Below are 21,544 nucleotides of genomic sequence, written 5' to 3'. Positions count from 1 at the left end.
GATACAATTAGTTCATGATGGACTGTCTGTGAAAAGTTTTATTTTAAATGTATTCCTCACATTTTTAAGTTAAAGTGCAGCTGTATTAAACAGACACATATACTGTGAACCACATATAGTTTTAAAATTTCTAGTAACCATATTTTTAAAAAGGAAAAAGGAATAGATAAAATTAATTTTAATTATAATTTATTTAACTCAATATAAGTAAAGTATTACCATTTCAACATATAGTCAATATAAAAATTGAGATATTTACATCCATTTATTCAGAGTAAGTCATATTTGAAAGCCAATGTGTATCTATTACACTTACAGTCCTAGTCAATTCATACACTAAATTTTCATCAGAACTACTTGTATCACTATTGTGATTTCAAAAAATTACAGTTGAAAAAGTAGCTCCAAGTTGGTCGAAGCATACTTAAAAGTTTCTAATAACTAGATGAAGGACCAGCTTTTACATTTACATTTTAACTCATTGAAACTAAATAAAATTAAAATTTTTGTTTCTTAGTAGCATTAATCATAATTCAAGTGTTTAATAGTCACATGGGGTTGGATAGCAAGGGCTGTCATCTGAATCTATATCTATCTCGAAGAAAGAAACCCCACAGAGCATCTCAAATATACTGCCAAAGGGTATTTTTGGAAATTGAATAAAAATTTTTCTCCCTAAATGAGAACTTTCTGTTTAATGTCTTTTTCCCAAAGCCTTATACAATCCATTCACTTATTTTGAGAAACCTACAATAGCATCAACAGCTTTACCATGCTGATCAGCCTTTAATAAAACATAAGCATCTCTAGGATGCATTTCCACAATTATATTATTCATTAAAGGAAAAAAGCAGGTCAAATGCTTCTGTTGATTTAGTATATAGACATACAATTTTGTACTGATTGATTTATTCTGCTGAAGAAGCCTGTCACAAACTGAAGGGTAGGATAACAGGATGCTGGAAAGATTAAATAATTTGAGGAAATTTTTTTCTTTCTTTCCCACCAAATCTCATGTTGAAGACGAAATATTTTAGTTACATTCAGGTCCTGTCTTAGCTATATCTGTTCTAGCAATATCAGAATATAAATAACCTCTGAAAGCCATTTTTTTGTAACTGAACTTACACAAAATCAAGAAAATGCAACTGACCCAAAGCTAAGTGAAACTTTGCAAAGCCATGTTCTTGCCTCTCACCTCTGCAGAGTTAATGGTTAAGAACTTGGGCTATAGAGTCAAGCTATCTGGGCTGAAACCCTGGTTCTCTCATTTGCTACCAATTTAACTTTGGGTGGTTTACTTAATCTTTCTGTGCCTCATCTAAATGACCATAAATAACAGGACCTAAGTGACAGATTGTTAGGACAAGGAATAAGTAAGACTTTACATGAGATAAAACATCTTAACATGCAGCACTAAACCTGGCACACAGGATAGGTCAAACAATTATCACTACTTTTAGCAAAGAAATTGGGATAACAGAGACGGGGATATGTCTCAATAAATATTGGTCATAAATTAACAATATAAGTCCAAACACTTTATAAATACTAAAGTGCTATATGAGTAGAAGCTATTTTTATCCTATATAAAGTAAGTTTACAGGGTAGCTCTGTTCAGAGAACAATGTATTTAATGAAAGAAATCCTGCATTTAGCCAGGCGCAGTGGCTAATGCCCATAATCCCAGCAATTTGGGACAGCTTGAGCCCAGGAGTTCAAGAACACCCTGGTTCCATATCTACAAATATTTCTAAAAATTTGCCAAGTAAGGTAGCACATGCCTGTGGTCCCAGCTACTCAGTAGGCTAAGACAAGAGGATTGCTTGAGCCCAAGAGATTGAGGCTGCAGGGAGCTATGATGGTACCATGACACTCTAGCCTGGGTGACAGAGCAAAACCTTGTCTCAAAAAAGGAAGGAAGGAAGGAAGGATGGAAGGAAGGAAGGAAGGAAGGAAGGAAGGAAGGAAGGAAGGAAGGAAGGGAGGAAGGAAGGGAGGGAGGGAGGGAGGGAAGGAAAGAGAAAGAAAGGGGGGAGGGAGGGAAAGAAAGAAAAAGGAAGAAAGGAAGAAAGAAAAAAGAGAGAAAGAAAGAGAAAAGAAAAGAAAAAAGAAATCCTGATTTCAACAAATTGAATCTTAGCAATGTGGCTTCTAAGTTATATTAAAGTTTTTATAAAGTTTTTTATTTCTCCCAAAATCAAACCCACATTCATTCAGCTAAAAAGTCCTAACATACCCGCTGAAACAAAATACAAGTCGTTTATCAGTCAACATGGCTCTGCTTGCCTTACTTGAAAGCAGCATTGGATTTAACAGAATGGTTAGTAAACTACTTTGTGATATGCTAAAGAATTCACATATAAAATCTCAAATCTCTAAAAACAAATTATCTGTTTTCACTAATATTTTATGCAACTTCTTCACCTTCCTTCCTTGATCAGATCTCCTAATAAAATTGCCTCTTACTGGACTTTTTTTTTTTTTTTTTTTTTTGAGACAGAGCTTGGCTCTTGTTGCTCAGGCTGGAGTGTGATGGCAGGATCTCGGCTCACCCCAAACTCCGTCTCTGGAATTCAAGCGATTCTCCTGCCTCAGCCTCCAGAGTAGCTGGGATTACAGGCCTGCGCCACCACGCCCAGCTATTTTTGATTTTTAGTAAAGACCAGGTTTCTCCACATTGGTCAGGCTGGTCTCGGACTCCCGACCTCAGGTGATCCGCCCTCCTCAGACTCTCAAAGTGCTGGAATTACATTCGTGAGCCACCGCATCTGGCTCTTACTGGATTTTCTGTCTTTTTCCTTGCCCTTTCTCTGCCCTAGTGCAGTCATTAACTGGTATTAAAGGGCCAAAAGAGAGGTAGGTAGTGGCCTTGAATGGGAGAAACAGACTAATCTAACAATTGGATAAGTAGACTTAGAATAACCAGGAAGGACTAATTAAAACTTCACAAACTTTCTAACAGGTGATTCTGACCAGTCGTAAAACAGTCACCTCCCTGGGTGGTAATTTCCTCATCTATAAAATGAAGGTACAATTAAAAAAAAAAAAACTTTAAAACTCACTTTATTCTTTAAGTTAATTAAAGATACAGCGTATACCAAACAGCCATTACTATGTCTAACCCAAAATGTGTCACTAAAATAGTAACTATAGAAATGCCTCGAAGAGAGAATTTAAAAAATAATTTTCTGGAAAGACTAGACTAGGAGATTGTTAGTAATTTCTAATTTCTTGGAGTGCAGATTATTTTTGTAATCCTTAAAGCATAAATAAAGAGACGTGAATTAACAGTAGACTCTCAGAGCTGTGAAAGCCACGCACTTACACTAGGATAAATGCTTCATTAATTTTTCACAGTGTGATGATGTTGCAATTTTCCATGAGCAACTGTCAGAGCTTTCCTTCTTGATATGTATCAAAGCAGCTTAACTTACATTGAATACTCGTGCCTGTCATTGACTGAAATATAATTTTGATGTACTTAGTATTTCCAAACTCACACCCTGGCCTGTGTAACGTTACGATGACATTGTATCCACCCTGCCAAAAGTCAGTATGTTTCACCCAGTCACCCATTTCACCGTTCCTCTGGCTGAAGAGTTTTCTTCCTTCTGTAGACCTTCCTCCGGTGAATTTTACCCTAAATACTACACCCATTCCAACACCCCAAGAGGCCAGATCTGTCTCCTCTACCCACACGCGGGGGCATATCTAATCCCCGCGATGCTGAAAAAGCCGTCCCATTTGCACAGACATCAGAACCCGAGTGGGCGCGCGGCGGGCCCTGCGGTCGCCGGGGCTGTCAGTCAGATGCTTTGTCTCCTGCCTGGGAAGGCCGGAGCTGCATGGACACGTATGACAGACACTCTAGAACTAATTAAAAAAAAAAAAAAAAGACCACCACGGCCCCGCGCAGAGGCAGCTCTTCCCGGACAGGCGATCGCTTAAAGCGGCCAGACCTGAGGCGACTGAACCGGCGAGGGGACGGAGGGGAGTGATAATGGCTTTTTCCTCCGGAGGAATCCAGACGCCCCCCAGGGACCCGGCACCGTGCGGCCGCCAGCCACCTGCAAAAGCAGACGGCGTGAGGGCGGCGCGGTCTCCCTGCCAGCACCCGGCCGCGCGTGCCAGGCCGGCGGGGACCTACTGCCTCAGTTTCCTCAGCCGCAGACCCCGGCCAGGAACGCCTCTCAGGTGGCTCCACCCGGCAGCCGGTGCTCCGGGCCACAGCCAGGTCCTTGCCTCGCTCTCAACCCGCCTCCCGCCGCCTGCCGCCTGCCGCCTGCCGCCCGTCCTCACCTGACAGCCACCCGCACGGAGCTCTCGTCCGGGGCGCCCAACATGTTGGCGGCGGGCGGCGACCGGGCCTCAGGGCCTCCGCAAGGTAGAGCTGAGGCGCCACCGGGGCCGCGGGGCTCTGGCGCAGCAGGCTGGGGCGTCTGCGGGCGGCCGGCTCACCTCCGCCGCGCTCCAGCCATGTTGGGCGACTGAATGGAAAGGTGGAGGCGGCGCTGAGGCAGCAGGAGGAGGAGGTGATTCACGGCTCGCGGGCGCCCGCCCCTTCCCCCCGCTCACCCCCCAGGATCTGGGGCGGGGACGGAGCGCGCTTGAACTGCGAGCGCTACGGTAGAGAAGTCAACAGGCCGCCGGCGGCCTCGGGGCGGCCGGGTGAGCGCGCCCTGCCCCCTCCCGGGGGGACGCGGCCTCTCAGCGGCGGGGCTGGGCACTCCACGCCCGCTGGGGCGCTCCGGGCTCCTCGCCCCGCACTGCGTCAGCCGTGGCCGCGCAGCTCGGCCCCACCTCGCCCTCCCCCAGCCAGCGCCCCGCCCTGCCCTCGGCGGGACACTGCCTGGCGCTGCTGGGTAGGGAGGCGACAGGGAGGGATGCCCGCCGCCGGCTGCCCTCGCCCGAGGGCGACCAGCCTGTGCGACCTTCCAAGCTTTTCTGCGAGAAGGAAGCAGCCGGTGCACGCGCTGCTGCCAGGTCCCTTCTCAAATCCAAGCTTGATTCAGCGGCGCGCCGGGAGCCAGCCAGCTGCTGCTCCGGTTCGGCTTTGTGTCCTTCGCATACCCTTATTGTCCTGTCTGCAGCTTGGACTTTGACCCCCTTCCCTAGCCCCCAGCTGAACGCCCTCCTCCACCTCCCCGGAGTCTGTCATTCATGCTAAATGGACTCCCCGGTTTGTCCACTGTCTCTGGGCAGCTGGGCTGTTCCACAGACCATTGCCCGTTTACCAGCTCCGGAGGGATATGGAAATGATTTTCTCGAGACTCCTGAATGCGTTTCTGTTCAACCGTTTGTACACTGGTAAATGAACTGCACACTGGTACTGCCAAGTGTTCCCAGGACTGAATATCCACCAAGATCTGCTGTGTAGTAAATCCTTCCAAACTGATTTTCTTTCCCTTCTGGCCTTTGAAAAGCACCTCCCAATCCCGGGATTCTCTCAACATTGACCCATTGTGGTTTCTGTTTGTCACTATTGTGCTTCCACATGCCTTCAGATAGCTCTGTGGAAACAGCCTTTATTAGCTTTGCCACAGAGTATCTTTTGTGGACTGCTCCATACATCTCTATAAACAAACATGTGGTTTCATACAAAAATGGCATCATAGATTAAATGGCACTAACCAAATAAAGGCACTACCTCAAGCGCCTACAATCTACAATCACACACCTAATCATCTAGTTCAGCAGTGAGTGATAGAGCAGCGTGGCTCAGAGAAGGCAGCGACACTTTGGGAAAAACATGAAGTGTTTGATGATTTAAACCTAGGGCAAGGTCAACGGGGCATATAATAATAGCTAGTTTTAAATTTATTCTGTCCCTTAATTTTACTACCCCTAAATCTTATCAGACATGTAACTGGGAGGTAAAGAGGACAGAGATGCTGAGTATCCTATAAATCAAATTAGTGACAATGCTCTCCTCTGATTACTCTTTTGGAAGACCTTCCCTAGCCTCAAAATTTATCCATCGACGAATCAGAGCTGCATGTCACCCTGCCCTGGCAAGCCCATATCTGAGTGGATCTGGACTGGCCAGCTTGCATCTTGTGTTGATGAAAGCTTCAAGGAAAGCAAGAATGGCCCAGCACATTTAGCAAGAAAACTAAAGAGAAATTTGTATAATTCAAGATCCTCTTTAAAAAAAAAAAAAAACTTATTTTATTTTATTTTTTGACAAAGAGTCCTGCTCTGTTGCCCAGGCTGGAATGCAATGGTGCAATCTAGGATCACTGCAACATCCTCCTTCAGGGTTCAAGTGATTCTCATGCCTCAGCCTCCCAAGTAGCTAGGATTTCAGGTGTGAGCCACCACATCCAGCTAATTTTTGTATTTCTAGTAAAGATAGGATTTTCACCATGTTTCCCAGGCTGGTCTCACTCCTGACCTCAAGCGATTCACCCCCCTCAGCCTCCCAAAGTGCTACCTCACCTGGCCAAAAAGAGTTCTCATTTTAAATAACTATATTATTCATATGTCTCAATAAGGGGGTTCACAAACACAAATGCCTATGGGAACCAGGCAGGTAGAACAGAGAGTGGAACAAGGTGAATACTATGACAAAGGTGAGGACTATGATAAAATAGAGACATGGACCCCTTCCAAAGGCAGTGGCCAATCCTCAACTCTGGCTGAATATTGCCTTGATGAAATGAAAATCCAATGATGCCAAGATTTTTGTTTCTTGTATGCATGTTGTTCTCAAGAAAGAGAAACACAGATATTTATGCAAAAACTCCTTAGTTTTAAATACCAACAACTAATTCAGCACAATATTTACATATGCTGCAAACCTGTCAAAATATGTCTCAGGCCAACTTTAGTCCCAAGCCACCAGGCTGGAATTTCTGGACAAAACAATAGCACCAATAATAGCTGTGACTTTGAGTTCACATTGCACATGATTTCAGGAAGAAGCAGTATAAAAATTCAAATTCTCATTAATGACCTAGTCAGTAACTTTTCCCCAAATTTCTAAAGTTGTAAAATTAACATACTATTTTATATTTAGATCAAATTCATTTACAGCTGCTGTGGCACCTTTCCTTAGAACTCCTCTAGATAATCTTAATTTCAAGAAAGTTCCAAGGACAGAGCTTTTACTGCAAGAGTGGTTTAAGTCCTATTGCAATCATTGACTTAATAAATATTTACTAAGTGATTATATGAAAACAAAGTGAGGGACACCAGTGATTTAGAGAAGAATAAGACAATGTCAGTGCTTACAAAGAGTTTACTGTCTAGCACAGGAGGCTATATTTTAAAATACATAAGTGGAATAACAGAAATTACAAGAGAAATATGATGAATTTTACCTGGAAGAGTAAGGAATTCTTCAGATATAAACTGCTGGGGATGGTCTCCCTGAGTCCAGTCTTGCCTTCATTGCAGGAATACTGTCATTTTTTTTTGTTGTTTTTTGTTTGTTTGTTTGTTTTTTTAAGAGAGTCTCACTATTGCCCAGGCTGAAGTACAGTGAGGTGATCTCACCTCAATGCAACCTCCGCCTCCTGGGTTCAAATGATTCTCCTGGTTCAGCCTGCCAAGTAGCTTGGATTACAGGCACACACCACCATGTCTGGCTAATTTTTGTATTTTTAGTAGAGACAGGGTTTCACCATGTTGGCCAGGCTGATCTTGAATTCCCGACCTCAGATGATCCACCTGCCTTGGCCTCTCAAAATGCTGTGATTACAGGTATGAGCCACCATGCCTGGCCAGAATAATGTCCTTTTAAACATAAGTCATTTATGTCATTTCCCTGCCTGAAACCTTCCATTGGCTACTAACACAAATGGAATAAATTGATCTAGACTTTAAGACTCTCATACTCTGCCCCCACCCCCAACTTCGACCTCACCTTTTGCCACTCTCTGCCTTAACAACTACTTTTTGGTGAGACTCATCTTCTTTCTATTTCTTGAACTCATAAAGTTCTTTCCTGCCTTAGGGTCTTTGCATTAGCTATACCCTGTCCCAGGAATGTTCTTTCTCCAGACCTTCCCATGTTTTGTTTTGTTTTAATTTCTAGGTTATCAGCTTAAATGCTATTTTCTCAAAGAGGCCTCTCCTGATCATCCAATCTAAAATAGCACCCCCACAGAGACCAGCTACATGATTTGCAACACCTGGTGGAAAATGAAAATGTTAGGGATCTTGTAAGAAAAGGAGGATAAAAATGGTATGAAAATAGAAAGCGTTCCCCTTCCTTTAAGCTCTCTCGTGTATGGTGTTTTTAATTTGCTATTTAATGTCATTCTTCATGATGAAAAATTAAAGTTTTAGATTATTTCCATGACTTTTACTATTCATCTTCACATTGTACAATGCTGGTTTTGAGTATCAATAGAAGTGCATTCTGGGGAACGATCCAAGATGGCCGATCACTAATATCTCGGGATTGCAGCTCCCAGTGAAAGCTCAGAAAACGAAAGGATGCCACACTTTCAGACAAATTTTGGTCGCTCACGGAGCAGAAGATTCCCAGTGGAGGAGCTCCACGGGTCGCCAGCACGACTCTTGTGGCCGGCGCAGCGGTTTCGCCGGCACCACTGTGCGGCAGCTTTCGGTGCAGAGTAAATGGTACTGGTTCCCCTTCTGACCGAGGTTTGGAGGAGCCACACGGGTCGCCAGCACGACTCTTGTGGCTGGCGCAGTGGTTGTGCCAGCAGCTCGGCGTGGCAGCTCTTGGTGCAGAGTAAACTGGACTGGTTCCCCTTCTGACCAAGGTTTGGAGCTCCGGGAAGGCAGAGTCGCCTATTACAGACTCAAGAAGGAAGCCAGACTGGAGATTCCCAGGCAGAAAAGCACCATCAGTCTTAACGCCACTGTTTTGGCCGGGCGCAGTGGGTTGCTCAGATTTCGGCCCTGGGAATTAACAACTTGGATGTCCACTCAGAGACCTAATTTGAAAGTTGGTAATTACAAAGACAACATGTGGTTAAATTTACAATGATGGGAAGAAACCAGCATAAAAAGGCTGAGAATACTCAAAATCAGAATGCCTCTCCCTTTAAAGAGGATCACAGTTCCTCATCAACAAGGGAACAAGACTTGATGGAGAAGGAGCGCATCCCATTAACAGAATCAGGCTTCAGAAGATGGATAATAAGAAACTTCTGTAAGTTAAAAGAACATGTTGTAGCCCAATGTAAAGAAACTAAGAACTTTGAAAAAAGGTTTGACGAAATCCTAATGAGAATAGACAACTTAGAGAGGAATGTAAGTGAATTAATGGAACTGAAGAATACAATGCAGGAACTCCGAGAAGCATGCACAGGTTTAAACACTCAAATTGTTCAAGCAGAAGAAAGGATATCAGAGGTCGAAATAAAACGAGAAGACAAGATTAGAGAAAAAAGGATAAAAAGGAATGAGCAAAGTCTCCAAGAAATGTGGGACTATGTGAAAAGACCAAATTTACGTTTGATAGGTGTACCTGAATGCGACGGAGAGAATGAATCCAAGCTGGAAAATATTCTTCAGGATATTATTCAGGAAAATTTTCCTAAACTAGCAAAGCAGGACAAGAGTCAACCCCAGGTAATACAGAGAACACCACAAAGATATTCCTCAAGAACAGCAACCCCAAAGCACATAATTGTTAGATTCACCAGGGTTGAAACGAAGGAGAAAATACTAAGGGCAGCCAGAGAGAAAGGTCAGGTTACCCACAAAGGGAAGCCTATCAGACTTACAGCAGATCTCTCAGCAGAAACTCTACAAGGCAGAAGAGAGTGGGGGCCAATATTCAACATCCTTAAAGAACAGAACTTTCAGCCCAGAATTTCATATCCGGCCAAACTAAGCTTCACAACTGAAGGAAAAATAAAATCTTTCATGAACAAGCAAGAACTCAGAGATTTTATTACCACCAGGCCAGCTTTACAAGAGCTTCTGAAAGAAGCATTACACATAGAAAGAAACAACTAATATACCTTTCTAAAAAAATACCAAAAAGTAAAGAATATCAACATAAAGAAGAATTTACATCAACGAATGGATACAACTGCCAGTTAACATCAAATGGCAGTAATCCTAAATTTAAATAGACTAAATCCCCCAATCAAAAGATACAGCCAAAATCCAATGGCATGTTACATCCAGACCCATTTCACATGCAAGGATACACAAAGACTCAAAGGGATGGAAAAAGATTTACCAACCAAATGGAGAGCAAAAATAAATAAATAAATAAAAAGGAGTTGCAATTCTTGTATCTGATAAAATAGATTTTAAAGCAAAAAAGATATAGTGGTAAAAGGATCAATGCAACAATAATAGCTAACGATCCTAACACCCAGATACATAAAGACTTAGACTCAATGAGACAGAAAATTAATAAGGATATCAAGGACTCGAACTCAGATCCAGAACAAGTAAACTTAATAAATATTTATAGAGCTCTCCACTTTAAATACACAAAATATACATTCTTGTCAATACCACATCACACCTACTCATAGGTTTAAATGAAACATTGATTGGCCATTATTAATACCCATTTTTTCTAGAATAAAGCAACATTTCCGTTCTCTCTCCCTCTTTTTCTTCCTCTTTCTTCCTCTCCTTCACTCCTTTTTTTTTCTTTCCTTCTCTCAAAAAAAGAAAAAAAAGAAATCAACTTGTAGACCTCTAGATCCAGGTCGGCAATATCTCTCTCATTGCTTGATTTCCTTCCTTCCCTTCCCTCCCTCCCTCCCTCCCTTCATTCCTCACTCCCTTCCACCTTTCCTCCCTTCCTGCCTTCCTCCCTTCCTCAAAAAAAAGTGCATTCTAACTCATACATGGGATTATAGAAATCATACAACGTATTTCATAGTTCATACATGCACATGTATTTTATTCTTAACAGTAGAAACGTTGCACAAAACTAACTCAACAGTTTTTCATACACACATATTCTACTAACATTTCCTACCTTTTGCTTACAGATCAGTAAGGAAGAACTGAAAAGAAAGGAAACTATTCCGTCCTGTCTTTCCCTTTCCTTTTACTGACATGCTGCTGCTCTGTGTGCCCACCCAATTCTCACTTTGAATTGTAAAAATCCCCATGTATCAAGGACAGGACCAGGTGGAGATAACTGAATCATTGAGGCAGTTTCCACCATGCTGTTCTCATGATAGTGAGTGAGTTCTCACGAGATCTGATGGTTTTATAAGGGGTTTCTCTCTTCATTAGGCACTCATTCTCTCTTGCTGTGCTGCGATGAAGTGTCTTCTGCCAAGTTTCCTGAAGCCTCCCCAACCACGCGGACCTGTGAGACAAGTAAACCTCTTTTCTTTGTAAATTACCCAGTGGGTATTTTTTCATAGCAGCATGAGAATAGACTAATACATTTACATCATCACTTTGGGAGTTAATGGCTTTCTGCATTACTACAGGAAGTAATGGAAGAAGAAAAGAATAAGACTGGATTCTTTGGTCATCTTTCATTCATGCCATTGCCTTCTTTTTGAAAAAGTGTTAAAGCAAACTAAATAAGGATTGAGAAGTATTCCATGCTTCTATATTTGAGTCCTTGTGGATGAACTGTAACCAGCTTAATAGACAAAATTGAAAACCTAACTTGGTAGTATGTACCTGTAACAATAGCTAAGTGTTGGCCAATCCCGGTGGCCATACTTCAACTACACATAGACTGCGGAATGTTCAAAGTGTATTCAAATAAGGCAAATGCCAAGTTGTAACCAATCTCACTGTTTCTGTACCTCACTTCCAATTCTTGGACATCACTTTACCTTTTTTGTCCATAAATGTGTTCTGAATACGAGGCACTCCTCGTATTCAGAGTCTCCGTTGATCGCTGTGATTCTGGGAGCTGCCCAATTAGCGAATTTTTCATTGCTCAATTAAACTCCTTTAAATTTAATTCAGCTGGGCGTGGTGGAGCACACCTGTAATCCCAGCACTTTGGGAGGCCAAGGCAGGTGGATCATGAGATCAGGAGTTGAAGACCAGCCTGGCCAATATGGTGAAACCCCATGTCTACTAAAAATACAAATATTAGCTGGGCATGGTGGTGCTTGCCTGTAGTTTCAGCTACTCGGGAGGCTGAGGCAGAAGAATTGCTTGAACCTGGGAGTCGGAGGTTGCAGTGAGCCAAGATTGATCGTGTCACAGCACTCCAGCCTGGGTGATAGAGCAAGACTTCATCTCATAAAATAAATAAATAAATGTAATTTGGCTGAAGTTTTTCTTTTGTCAGAAGCAAGGTCTGGTTTGAGAGAAGCGTGGTTTCTAAATATATCAGCATCTCTTGCTTCCTCCATGGAAGACATAGAACATGTATCTCATATGGCTTTGAATCTCACTGAACTCACAGAATTCCATGCTCAAGAGGGATCACAACTGCTACAGAAGAATGGCATGGCAAGGAAGAGGACATGCAGGTTGGACATATGTCTTCTGCTTATTCATATGTCACAGTGTCTTGTGAAACCACACTTAAAAAACACAAGTCCAAAGATAAAATTAAGAATTTCAAGACAATGACAATCAAATTATTCAATCAAGAGTGTGGCCCTTCTGAACAGAAGCCTCTGTGTAACTGCACTGATCTATTGCCCATGAAACTGACCCTGTATGCCCAATTACATGCTATCATATCAGTATTTTATTTCTTCATAGCCCTTATCACTAGCTGATCTTTTCTTGTTTTTTGTTTATTGTCTGCTTTGCTGCATTTGAATAGAAATCCAAGATAGCAGGGATAATTTCTGCTTTATTCACAGATATTTCTGTAGTTACCTCAATAGTCTGACATGTAATTTAATGTCTGACACATGTTAGAAGTCATTAAATATTAGCTGAAGGACTATATGTCTTTGGGCAAACATGAGCCCTTTCTAGTCTCAGTTTTTTATAAGTAAGTTATGTGCTTCCAAGCTTATGCAGTTGTTTGGGGGTTTAAAGAGCTTTGGTTATCATGTAAATCACAGCACCAGCTCCCAGTAAGTGCACATCAAAATTAATTTCATAATAAATACTTTTATAAATACAGTGTTTTTTAAAGCAGGTACTGATGCTGCAGCTACACCTGTCTAAGGTACATTTGGAAGAAAGATTCATTACAACACCTACTGTAAGGTAGCCAAAAAGAAACAGGCAGCTGAAAAGAAGCTACAAAATGCATTAGGGTAACTATCTCACCGGTTTTCTACCTCTAGGCCATCTACCCTGTGTTTTCTAGTTTCCACATTCTGATCAGTCATTAAAAGTTATTTGACTCTTCCTTTTGGCTGCTAGCAGAAAGATTAAAAGAAAAAGATCTGATTACAATTTTGTATGCCAACAGCTGGCTTTGGAAAAGCATGCCTAGACAACCATCCCTTCAGAAATATTTTTGGAAAAATCTTTAGAAAGCTAACCCTTAATGCCACAATCAGAAATATCAGTTTTCCTTCAGTGATTGTGTGTGTGTGTGTGTGTGTGTGTGTGTATGCATTTTCCCCACTAACAACAATGAAAAGCATTGACATGCATAGGGCTCTTTCATCATGCTAGTGTACAGAGCTAAGTGCCCAAAAAGTGTTATCTCACTTAATTCTCTCAACAGCCGAGAAGGTGGGTACTATTGATTGATTGATTGATTGATTGAGACAGGTTCTGGCTTTATCACCCAGGCGAGAGTCCAGTGGCATGATCACGGACAGCCTCAACATCCCAGGTTCGATGAGCCTACCACCTCAGCTTCCTAGCAGCTGGGATCACAGGTGCATACTGCCATGCCTGGCTAATTTTTTTAAATTTTTGTAGAGTCTGGCCTTGCCATGTTGCCCAGGCTAGTCTCAAACTCCTGAGCTCAAACAATCCACCTGCCTTCACCTCCCAAATTGCTAGGATTACAGATGTGAGCTACTGCACCCAGCATTGGTAGGATTTTTATTCCCATTTTACATAAGAGGAAATAGAAGCCTTCCCAGTAATCTGTTAAAATGTTATCTACATTTCAGGTCCAATTCAAAACCACTTCTTTCTTCAGCCTTTTCCTGAGTTTACTCCTCTCCTGAACCAAATGTATCCTTTCCTTCTGCAAAATCTCCACTTCATCTTGTTTATCTTTTTGTCATTGTGGTGACAATCACTTTCTGACTCCTCAATAAGACTGCAAATTCCTAAAAGGCAGTATTTGTGGAAAACCCAGAAGGGCAGCCAATACTTAACTTGTTAAATAAATAAATTGGTGGTTACCAGCAGAAGGGCATGCTATGCTTTGGTTTCCACACAAAGAAAGTTTTCAGTGCAGATAGTCTGCTGCCTACTGGTTATAGTTATCGAGAGACTATTTTCAAACCATAATGTCTATTTAAAGTAGCTTTCAAATACTCAGAAAGAAAAGTAGAGCAGTTTCTGGTAACCAGCAAATGTAAGCAAAACTTTTATAATTTTGGAGGTAAAAGACATTTTACAATTCTCCATCCTATTAATTTTGCAAATTAGGAAGTTATATTAATTTTGCGGAGAGGAAAATTGACCACCACACCAGTTCCATCTACTTCCCAAATCACGGGCATGCACACACACCACGGTAAATTAATGGTGGAGATAAATTAAAATTCAGGTATTGACAGCATTTTCTGAGCTCTTTGTCCTTTACTGTTAGTTTCATTATCATTTTATTTTGGGGACTTAGAAAATAGCCTATACTACAAGTGTTTATATATGAAGAATATGTGCTGAAATAACAATGAGATGATCTTAAATTCTAATAGTAGTAATATATCTCATAATAAAAGCAGTTTGTTAACATTTTACGAACTCATTTTTAATGACTCATAACATTAAAAAATCAAACTTTTAACTATATGCATATTTTCTTCTTTTCAATTTTTGTTTATTTTGAATCAGATGGGAGTTATTTCTGGATGGGAAATAAGGGTTAAAGGAAATTTATTTTCCTTCTTTGTGTCATTTTATACTACTTGAAATTTTTTAAATAATTAAATCACTTCTAAAAAGCGGTGAAATTCTAAGAAGAGAAGCAGCTCAACTTTTACTTATTAAGAATAAACAATTAGATAAAATTTAGATTTCATCATTCACATTTAAGATCAGAGTTTGAAATCTAACTGAATTTAGGGAACTGGACCTGAGTTTCCTATGTATGGGGAATTCAAAGAATAAAGCCTCCCCTCCACTGCTTTGGACATTTGTTGAGTTTGCAGCATATGTGTATTGCAGACAGCTTGATTACCCTCAAAGTACTGGCCCAGTTAATTGCATTCAAATGCAAATTACAGCTATTCAGTCATGCTGGTTCTGAGCCAAAATCTCAAGCCAAATTTGTAAAAGGAGTATGTTTTTTTCCTAGCTGTGCAAGACCAAACTTGATAGGCAGTTTGGGATAGTCATTCATTAGAACCTCATTCTGTGTGTGTGTGTGTGTGTGTGTGTTTTAATTTTATTTTTGAGTATTATAGAACTGAATCACTGAAAGATAACTTTATTGGCCATTTTTAAGAGAGAACATTTCACCATTTACCACCCCCTCATCTTTTATCTTCTATTTATTCAATACTGCTGTTCTTTTCCCCTATCTGTTGGAGTTCCTGCCTTTTTTTCTAACCATTTTCTTTTCTTGATACCTTCACATGGATACTTATTTTCATGGTTCTGAATACGCTGAGCCAAAAGATTAATAAACCCCTGAATTTTTCATCCATATTCTATTTCCAAAACTTCTATCAATTAAAAATATGAAGTTGTCTTTTTTTTTTTTTTTTTTTGAGATGGAGTCTCACTCTGTCTCTCAGGCTGAAGTGCAATGGCACAATCTTGGCTCACTGCAACCTCTGCCTCCCAGGTTCAAGCGATTCTCCTGCCTCCATCTCCCAAGTAGCTGGGATTAAAGGTGTGCTTCCATGCCCAGCTAATTTTTATATTTTTAATAGAAATAGGGTTTCGCCATGTCTGCCAGACTGGTCTCAAATTCCTGACCTCAAGTGATCAGCCCTCCTAAGTCTCCCAAAGTGCTGGGATTACAGGAATGAGCCACCATACTCAGTCTGAACTAGGGATCCTAATAGTGAATACGGTAAAAATGGAGAAGTAGGACTTATAAATGAAAGACATTCTAAAAGGAAAAATTAACAAGAATTAGCAACACAGGAGAAGAATGATAGGAGATTAAGCTATTAAACTTCCTGCTATTGAAAATCCTCAGTCATAGGCTGGAAAAATACTCCATGAAGATACTATCAAAAAAATGAAAGCATCAACTAAGGAGGATAAGGGGGAAATGTGAACTAAAAGGCGTCTTAAAGTGCTTCCAATCGGAGATTACAAACTTTTAAGCGGTTTTAAATAATATTCCTAAATCTAGGCAATTGAGAGAATAACGATATTATTAGCAGAAATTGGCAAGTCCAGTGGGAAGAAAGGAAAGCTCTTGGTAGAAAAGAGAAAGTATACAGTAGAAACAACACTTGGGTTGGAAGTAACATGACAAAAATAAAGGCAGAACAAGAGCATCAAGGCACTAGATGAACCAAAAGGAATAAAAACAGAGAAGGAATCAATGGATCTATCAGATCAACACAGCAAATTATAACCATGAAAGAGTAGTTTGAAAGGACAGGGGAAAGAAAAGCCCAGGTGTCCAAAGAACTAAGAATTGGTAGTAGGAAGGCAAGGGGACAGTTCACAACTACAACAGCTCACTAATAAATGCATTAAAGGGGTCAGTCTAAGTTCCATTTCCATTTGTAAATTACTGAATCAATGTAAGTGTTTTAGCACGTAAAGGATCCCATATTTAAAACCACTTTCATTGGCTTGTCTCCATTCTACCCCTTGTGTCTTTGGGCAAGTTCTACACAGGCTTGAATATATTCTTAGACTCCTCCCTTGCATTTACGCTAGACCAAACCACCTTTTGGATACTCACAATGTATATTGGTATAATTAAAGTATTAATTTATTTTAAACTTGTTTGTTTAAACATGGCTTCTCCACTGGATTATAATCTTTTAAAGTAGATACCATGGCTGATACATTGTACTTACAACATCAAATACAATGCATATCACTTGATACCGAGTATCAAATCTTTATGGATGACCTAAAAATGTCTCTTCTGGCAACACTGTCTTTGAATTACAATAGCTATTAAGAGTTGACTGGTCTGGTGCGTTGGTTCACACCTGTAATCCCAGCACATTGGGAGGCCAAGGCAGGTGGATCACTTGAGGCCAAGAGTTCAAGACCAGCCCGGCCAACATGGTGAAACTCCATCTCTACTAAAAATACAAAAATTGCCGGGTGCAGTGGCTCACTCCTGTAATCCCAGCACTTTTGGAAGCCGAGGCGCATGGATTGGATGATCACTTGATGTTAGGAGGGGTTTAAGACCAGCTTGATTGACATAGTGAAACCCCATTTCTACTAAAAATACAAAATTAGCCAGGTGTGGTGGCGCATGCCTGTAATCCCAGCTACTTGGGAGGCTGAGGCAGGAGAATCACTTAAACCTGGGAGAAGGAGGTTGCAGTGAGCCAGGATCTCACCATTGTACTCCAGCCTGAGCAACAAGAGTGAAACTCCGTCTCAAACAAAACAAAACACACACACACAAAATTAGCCAGATGTGGTGGCATGTGACTCTAATCCCAGGTACGCTGAAGGCTGAGACAGAATTGCTTAAACCTGGAAGGTGAAGGTTGCAGTGAGCCAAGATTGCACCATTGCACTCCAGTCTGTGTGACAGAGCAAGACTCTGTCTCAAAAAAGCAAAAACAAAACAAAAAGAGTTGACTGTGCTTGATTTTCCCAAGATACTGTCTACTTTTAGGGGACCAATTTAGATAAATGTATCTTGGACTTCTTTGTAGGTCCTCCCTTCCCAGTTTCTAAATTTTGAAGTTCCCAGGTCTTGTCCAAAGTCCTTTTTTTCCTTTTTACACTTTCTCCCATAGCTCAAATTCAATCTATATGAGGGTTACCAGCCATTCATATTTCATTTTAAACAAAACGTTTAAAAGTAAATAATAAATACATATTTAAGAATAGAAAGCTTCTCAAATAACATAAGGAAAACTATTTTTGTATGGCTGTACAATGTCTTTCTGGTTTAAGCTAAATGCTGTTACAAAAAAGTCAAAGTTTAAAAAAATTAAAAAATAAAGTTAAAATAGGCTGTTAATTCATTATCGAAGAAAATTTTTTATATATTTACTGTAGCCTGAGAATACAATGTTTATGAAGTCTACAGTATTGTGTAGTAACGTCCTAGGACTTCACATTCATTCATCGCCCACTGACTCTCCCAGAGCAACTAACTTATAGTCTTTGCAAGCTCCATTTATGGTAAGTGCCCTACACATGTGTACCATTTTTTATCTTTTATACCATATTTGTACTGTATATTTTCTATGCATAGATGTGTTTAGCTATACAAATGCTTATGCCTACTGCGTTCAGTATAGTAACATACTATACAGGTGTGTAATCTAGGAACAATAGGTTGTGCTATACAACCTAGATGTGTAGTAGGCTGTATGGTCTAGGTTTGTATAACTACACTCTATGATGTTTGTACAATGACAAAGTCACCTGAAGATGCTTTTTTTTTTGAGAACGAGTCTCACTCTCTTGCCAAGGCTGGAGTGCAATGGCACAATCTCAGCTCACTGCAACCTTTGCTTCCCAGGTTTCAAGTGATTCTCCTGCCTCAGGCTCCCGAGTAACTGGGACTACAGGCACCTGTCGTTACACCTGGCTACTTTTTTTGTATTTTAGTAGAAACGCTGTTTCATCCTGTTGTGCATGCTGGTCTCAAACTCTTGAGCTCAGGCAATCCGCCCACCTCAGCCTACCAAAGTGCCAGGATTACAGGCATGAGCCACTGTACCTGGCCTGAAGATTCATTTTTTAGAATGTATTCCCATCATTAAGCGACACATGACTGTGTATACATGCACACATATACACACGCAAGTGTAGCTGTATACATAAATTTATTCCTTTTTCTTCGTTTTAAAGACAGGGTCTCACTCTGTCACCCAGGGTGGAATGCAGTGGCAGTTACAGCTCACAGCATCCTTGAATACTTGGGCTCAAGTATTCCCTCCTCAGCCTCCTGTGTAGCTGGGACTGCATGTGTACCCCACCATGCCCAGTTAATTTTTTATACATTTTTTGTAGTGGCTAGGTGCAGTGGCTCATGCCTGTAATCCCAGTACTTTGGGAGATTAAGGCAGGTGGATTGCTTAAACTCAGGATTTCAGGACCAGCCTGGGCAACATAGCAAAACACTGTTTCTTCAAAGAAAAGGCTGCATGTGGTGGTACATGCCTGTAGTCCCAGCTACTCTGGAGGCTGATGTGAGAAGAGAACAATGGATTGATCCTGGGAGATAAAGGCTGCAATGAACAGAGAAGGGCCACTGCACTCCAGCTTGGGTGACAGAGCAAGACCCTTTCTGGAAGGAAGGAAGGAGCAAAGGAAGGAATGAAGGGAGGAAGGAATTTTTTTTTGTAGAGATGGGGTTTCCCTATGATGCCCAGGCTGGTCTCAAACACCTGGCCTCAAACAATCCTCTCACCTCATCCTCCCTAAGTGCTGAGATTACAGGCATGAGTGACTACACTCAGCCTTAACTTATTTTTAAAAAGAATTGACTTACAAAACGTTGCAAAATAGAACACAGAGTTCTCATATGCCCAGATTCCCTAATATAACAACTTATCTAAGTATACCTTAATTATCAAACCAGAATATTAGCATTTGTTTACAAAATGTCCCTGTTCTGTTCCAGGGGACTGAATCTAAGATCCCCCCTTTATATTTAGCTGTCATGTCCTCTTAGTTTTCTATCTGTGACTGTTTCTTTGTCTTTCAAGACCATGACACTTGGAAGAGTACTAACCATTTATTTTGTGGAATGCCTGTTAGTTTGAATTTTTCTGATGTTTTCTGAAGATTTGAGGTTATGCAGTTTTTGCAAGAATCAGAGAAGTAATGTTGTACCCTTCAAAGTGCATCCTATTGAGAGGTACATAACACTCATATGTCTAATCACCAATGATGTTAACTTTGTTCTCATAGCTGAGATGTTGTCTGCCAGGTTTCTCCACTGGAAAATTATTTTTTTGGTCTGGGCTCGTTGATACACATCTTATGGGAAGATATGTTGAGAGTATGATAATCTTTTTTTCTTTTTTGAGACAGAGTCTTGCTCTGTCACACAGGCTGGAATGCAGTGGCGCGATCTCAGCTTACGGCAATCTCTGCCTCCCAGATTCACATGATTCTGCCTCAGCCTTCCGAATAGCTTGGATTACAGGCGCATGCCACCACACCCAGCTAATTTTTGTACTTTTAGTAGAGACAACGTTTTGCCATGTTGGCCAAGCTGGTCTCAAACTCCTGACATCAGGTGATGCACTCACCTCGGCCTCCCAAATTGCTGGGATTACAGGCATGAACCACCACGCACAGCCTTTTGTCATACTTTCATCCACTAATTTTAATATTTGTCAATTATTTCTTGTCTATAACAATTATTACTGGAGTGTTCACCTATTAGTGATTTTCTGTTTGCATCATTCCTTCTATATTTATTAATTCGTATACTCTTATTCAAAGAAATAGCTACCCTTTCTCCCTCATTTACTTATTTATCTATTCCATGCTTTATTTATTTCAGTATAGGCTCATGGATATAAATTTGTTTTATTGGTTATAATGTATTAGAAAAGAATAAGTAAGCAAAGAAGGAGGGAAAGGAAAAGTGAAGAAAGACAATGCTAGTCTTTCTTCAGAATATTACTGACAAGGTTCAGAGGTCACTTTAGTAATACTGCAAACTTAGAAAATTATGTATGAAAAGTATTCTATGATAAAATACGTTAGAATTTTAGAAAGAACATAAAACTATGGTAAGTTTTTAAAATACTACTTACATATTTTGATTATTCAATATTAAAATATAAAAATAGAATTTTTATTTTTGTAAGGCATAAAAAGAACTATTAGCTCAAACCTCAAGCCATTGCCAAAACTAATGCATTATATTCCTAGGAAGTGCCTGACGTCAGCCTGTCCTCTCCAATTCATCCTACGCATTAGCATCTGTACACCAGAACAACTGTCAAATTATCTCTGAATTCTTTTTCTGTCATTAAGATTTTGGAAATATTTATCTGAGTATTTTTTTTCAAAAGAAAAACTATTTGGTGACTGTATAAAATCAAAATACTAGTAGTGTTGATAGTGGTGAAAAATCCACATGGGGCTCCAGTAACCTCAGTTCTTGTCTCCTCAGAAGAAAGAATTCAACTGAGAGGCATAAGGCAGAGGGAGAAACCAAGGCAAGTTTTAGAGCAGGAGTAAATGTTTATTGAAGTTTCAGAGCAGGGCTGGGAGTGGTGGCTCATGCCCATAATCCTAGCACTTTGGGAGGCTGAGGCAGGCAGATTGCCTGAGCTCAGTAATTGGAGACCAGTATGGGCAACAAGGAGAGACAGGACAAACCCTGTCTCTACTAAAATACAAAAAAAAAAAAAAAAAAAGTTTCAGAGCAGGAACAAAA

At 40.7% G+C, this 21,544-nt stretch overlaps 1 protein-coding gene across 26 annotated transcripts in view; it reads right to left on the bottom strand.

Annotated features, from left to right (window-relative positions):
* Positions 1-4,502, bottom strand: part of KIF21A (kinesin family member 21A) — a 153,342-nt gene extending 148,840 nt beyond the window's left edge. For all 26 annotated transcript variants that reach the window (XM_078338926.1, XM_078338927.1, XM_035255832.3 and 23 more), the window contains exon 1: positions 4,303-4,502. Coding sequence is in view for 21 of the 26 variants with exons in the window: in XM_035255816.3 (XP_035111707.3) it covers positions 4,303-4,346 (44 nt within the window). In the remaining 5 variants the exon portion in view is untranslated. The remainder of the gene's footprint in view (positions 1-4,302) is intronic.
* Between the last annotated feature and the right edge of the window lie 17,042 nt (positions 4,503-21,544).

Source organism: Callithrix jacchus, chromosome 9, assembly GCF_049354715.1.
Source record: "Callithrix jacchus isolate 240 chromosome 9, calJac240_pri, whole genome shotgun sequence".
NCBI lineage: Eukaryota > Metazoa > Chordata > Mammalia > Primates > Cebidae > Callithrix > Callithrix jacchus.
Note: the sequence above shows the minus strand (reverse complement) of the source record. Positions and strands in the feature narration are given on the sequence as shown.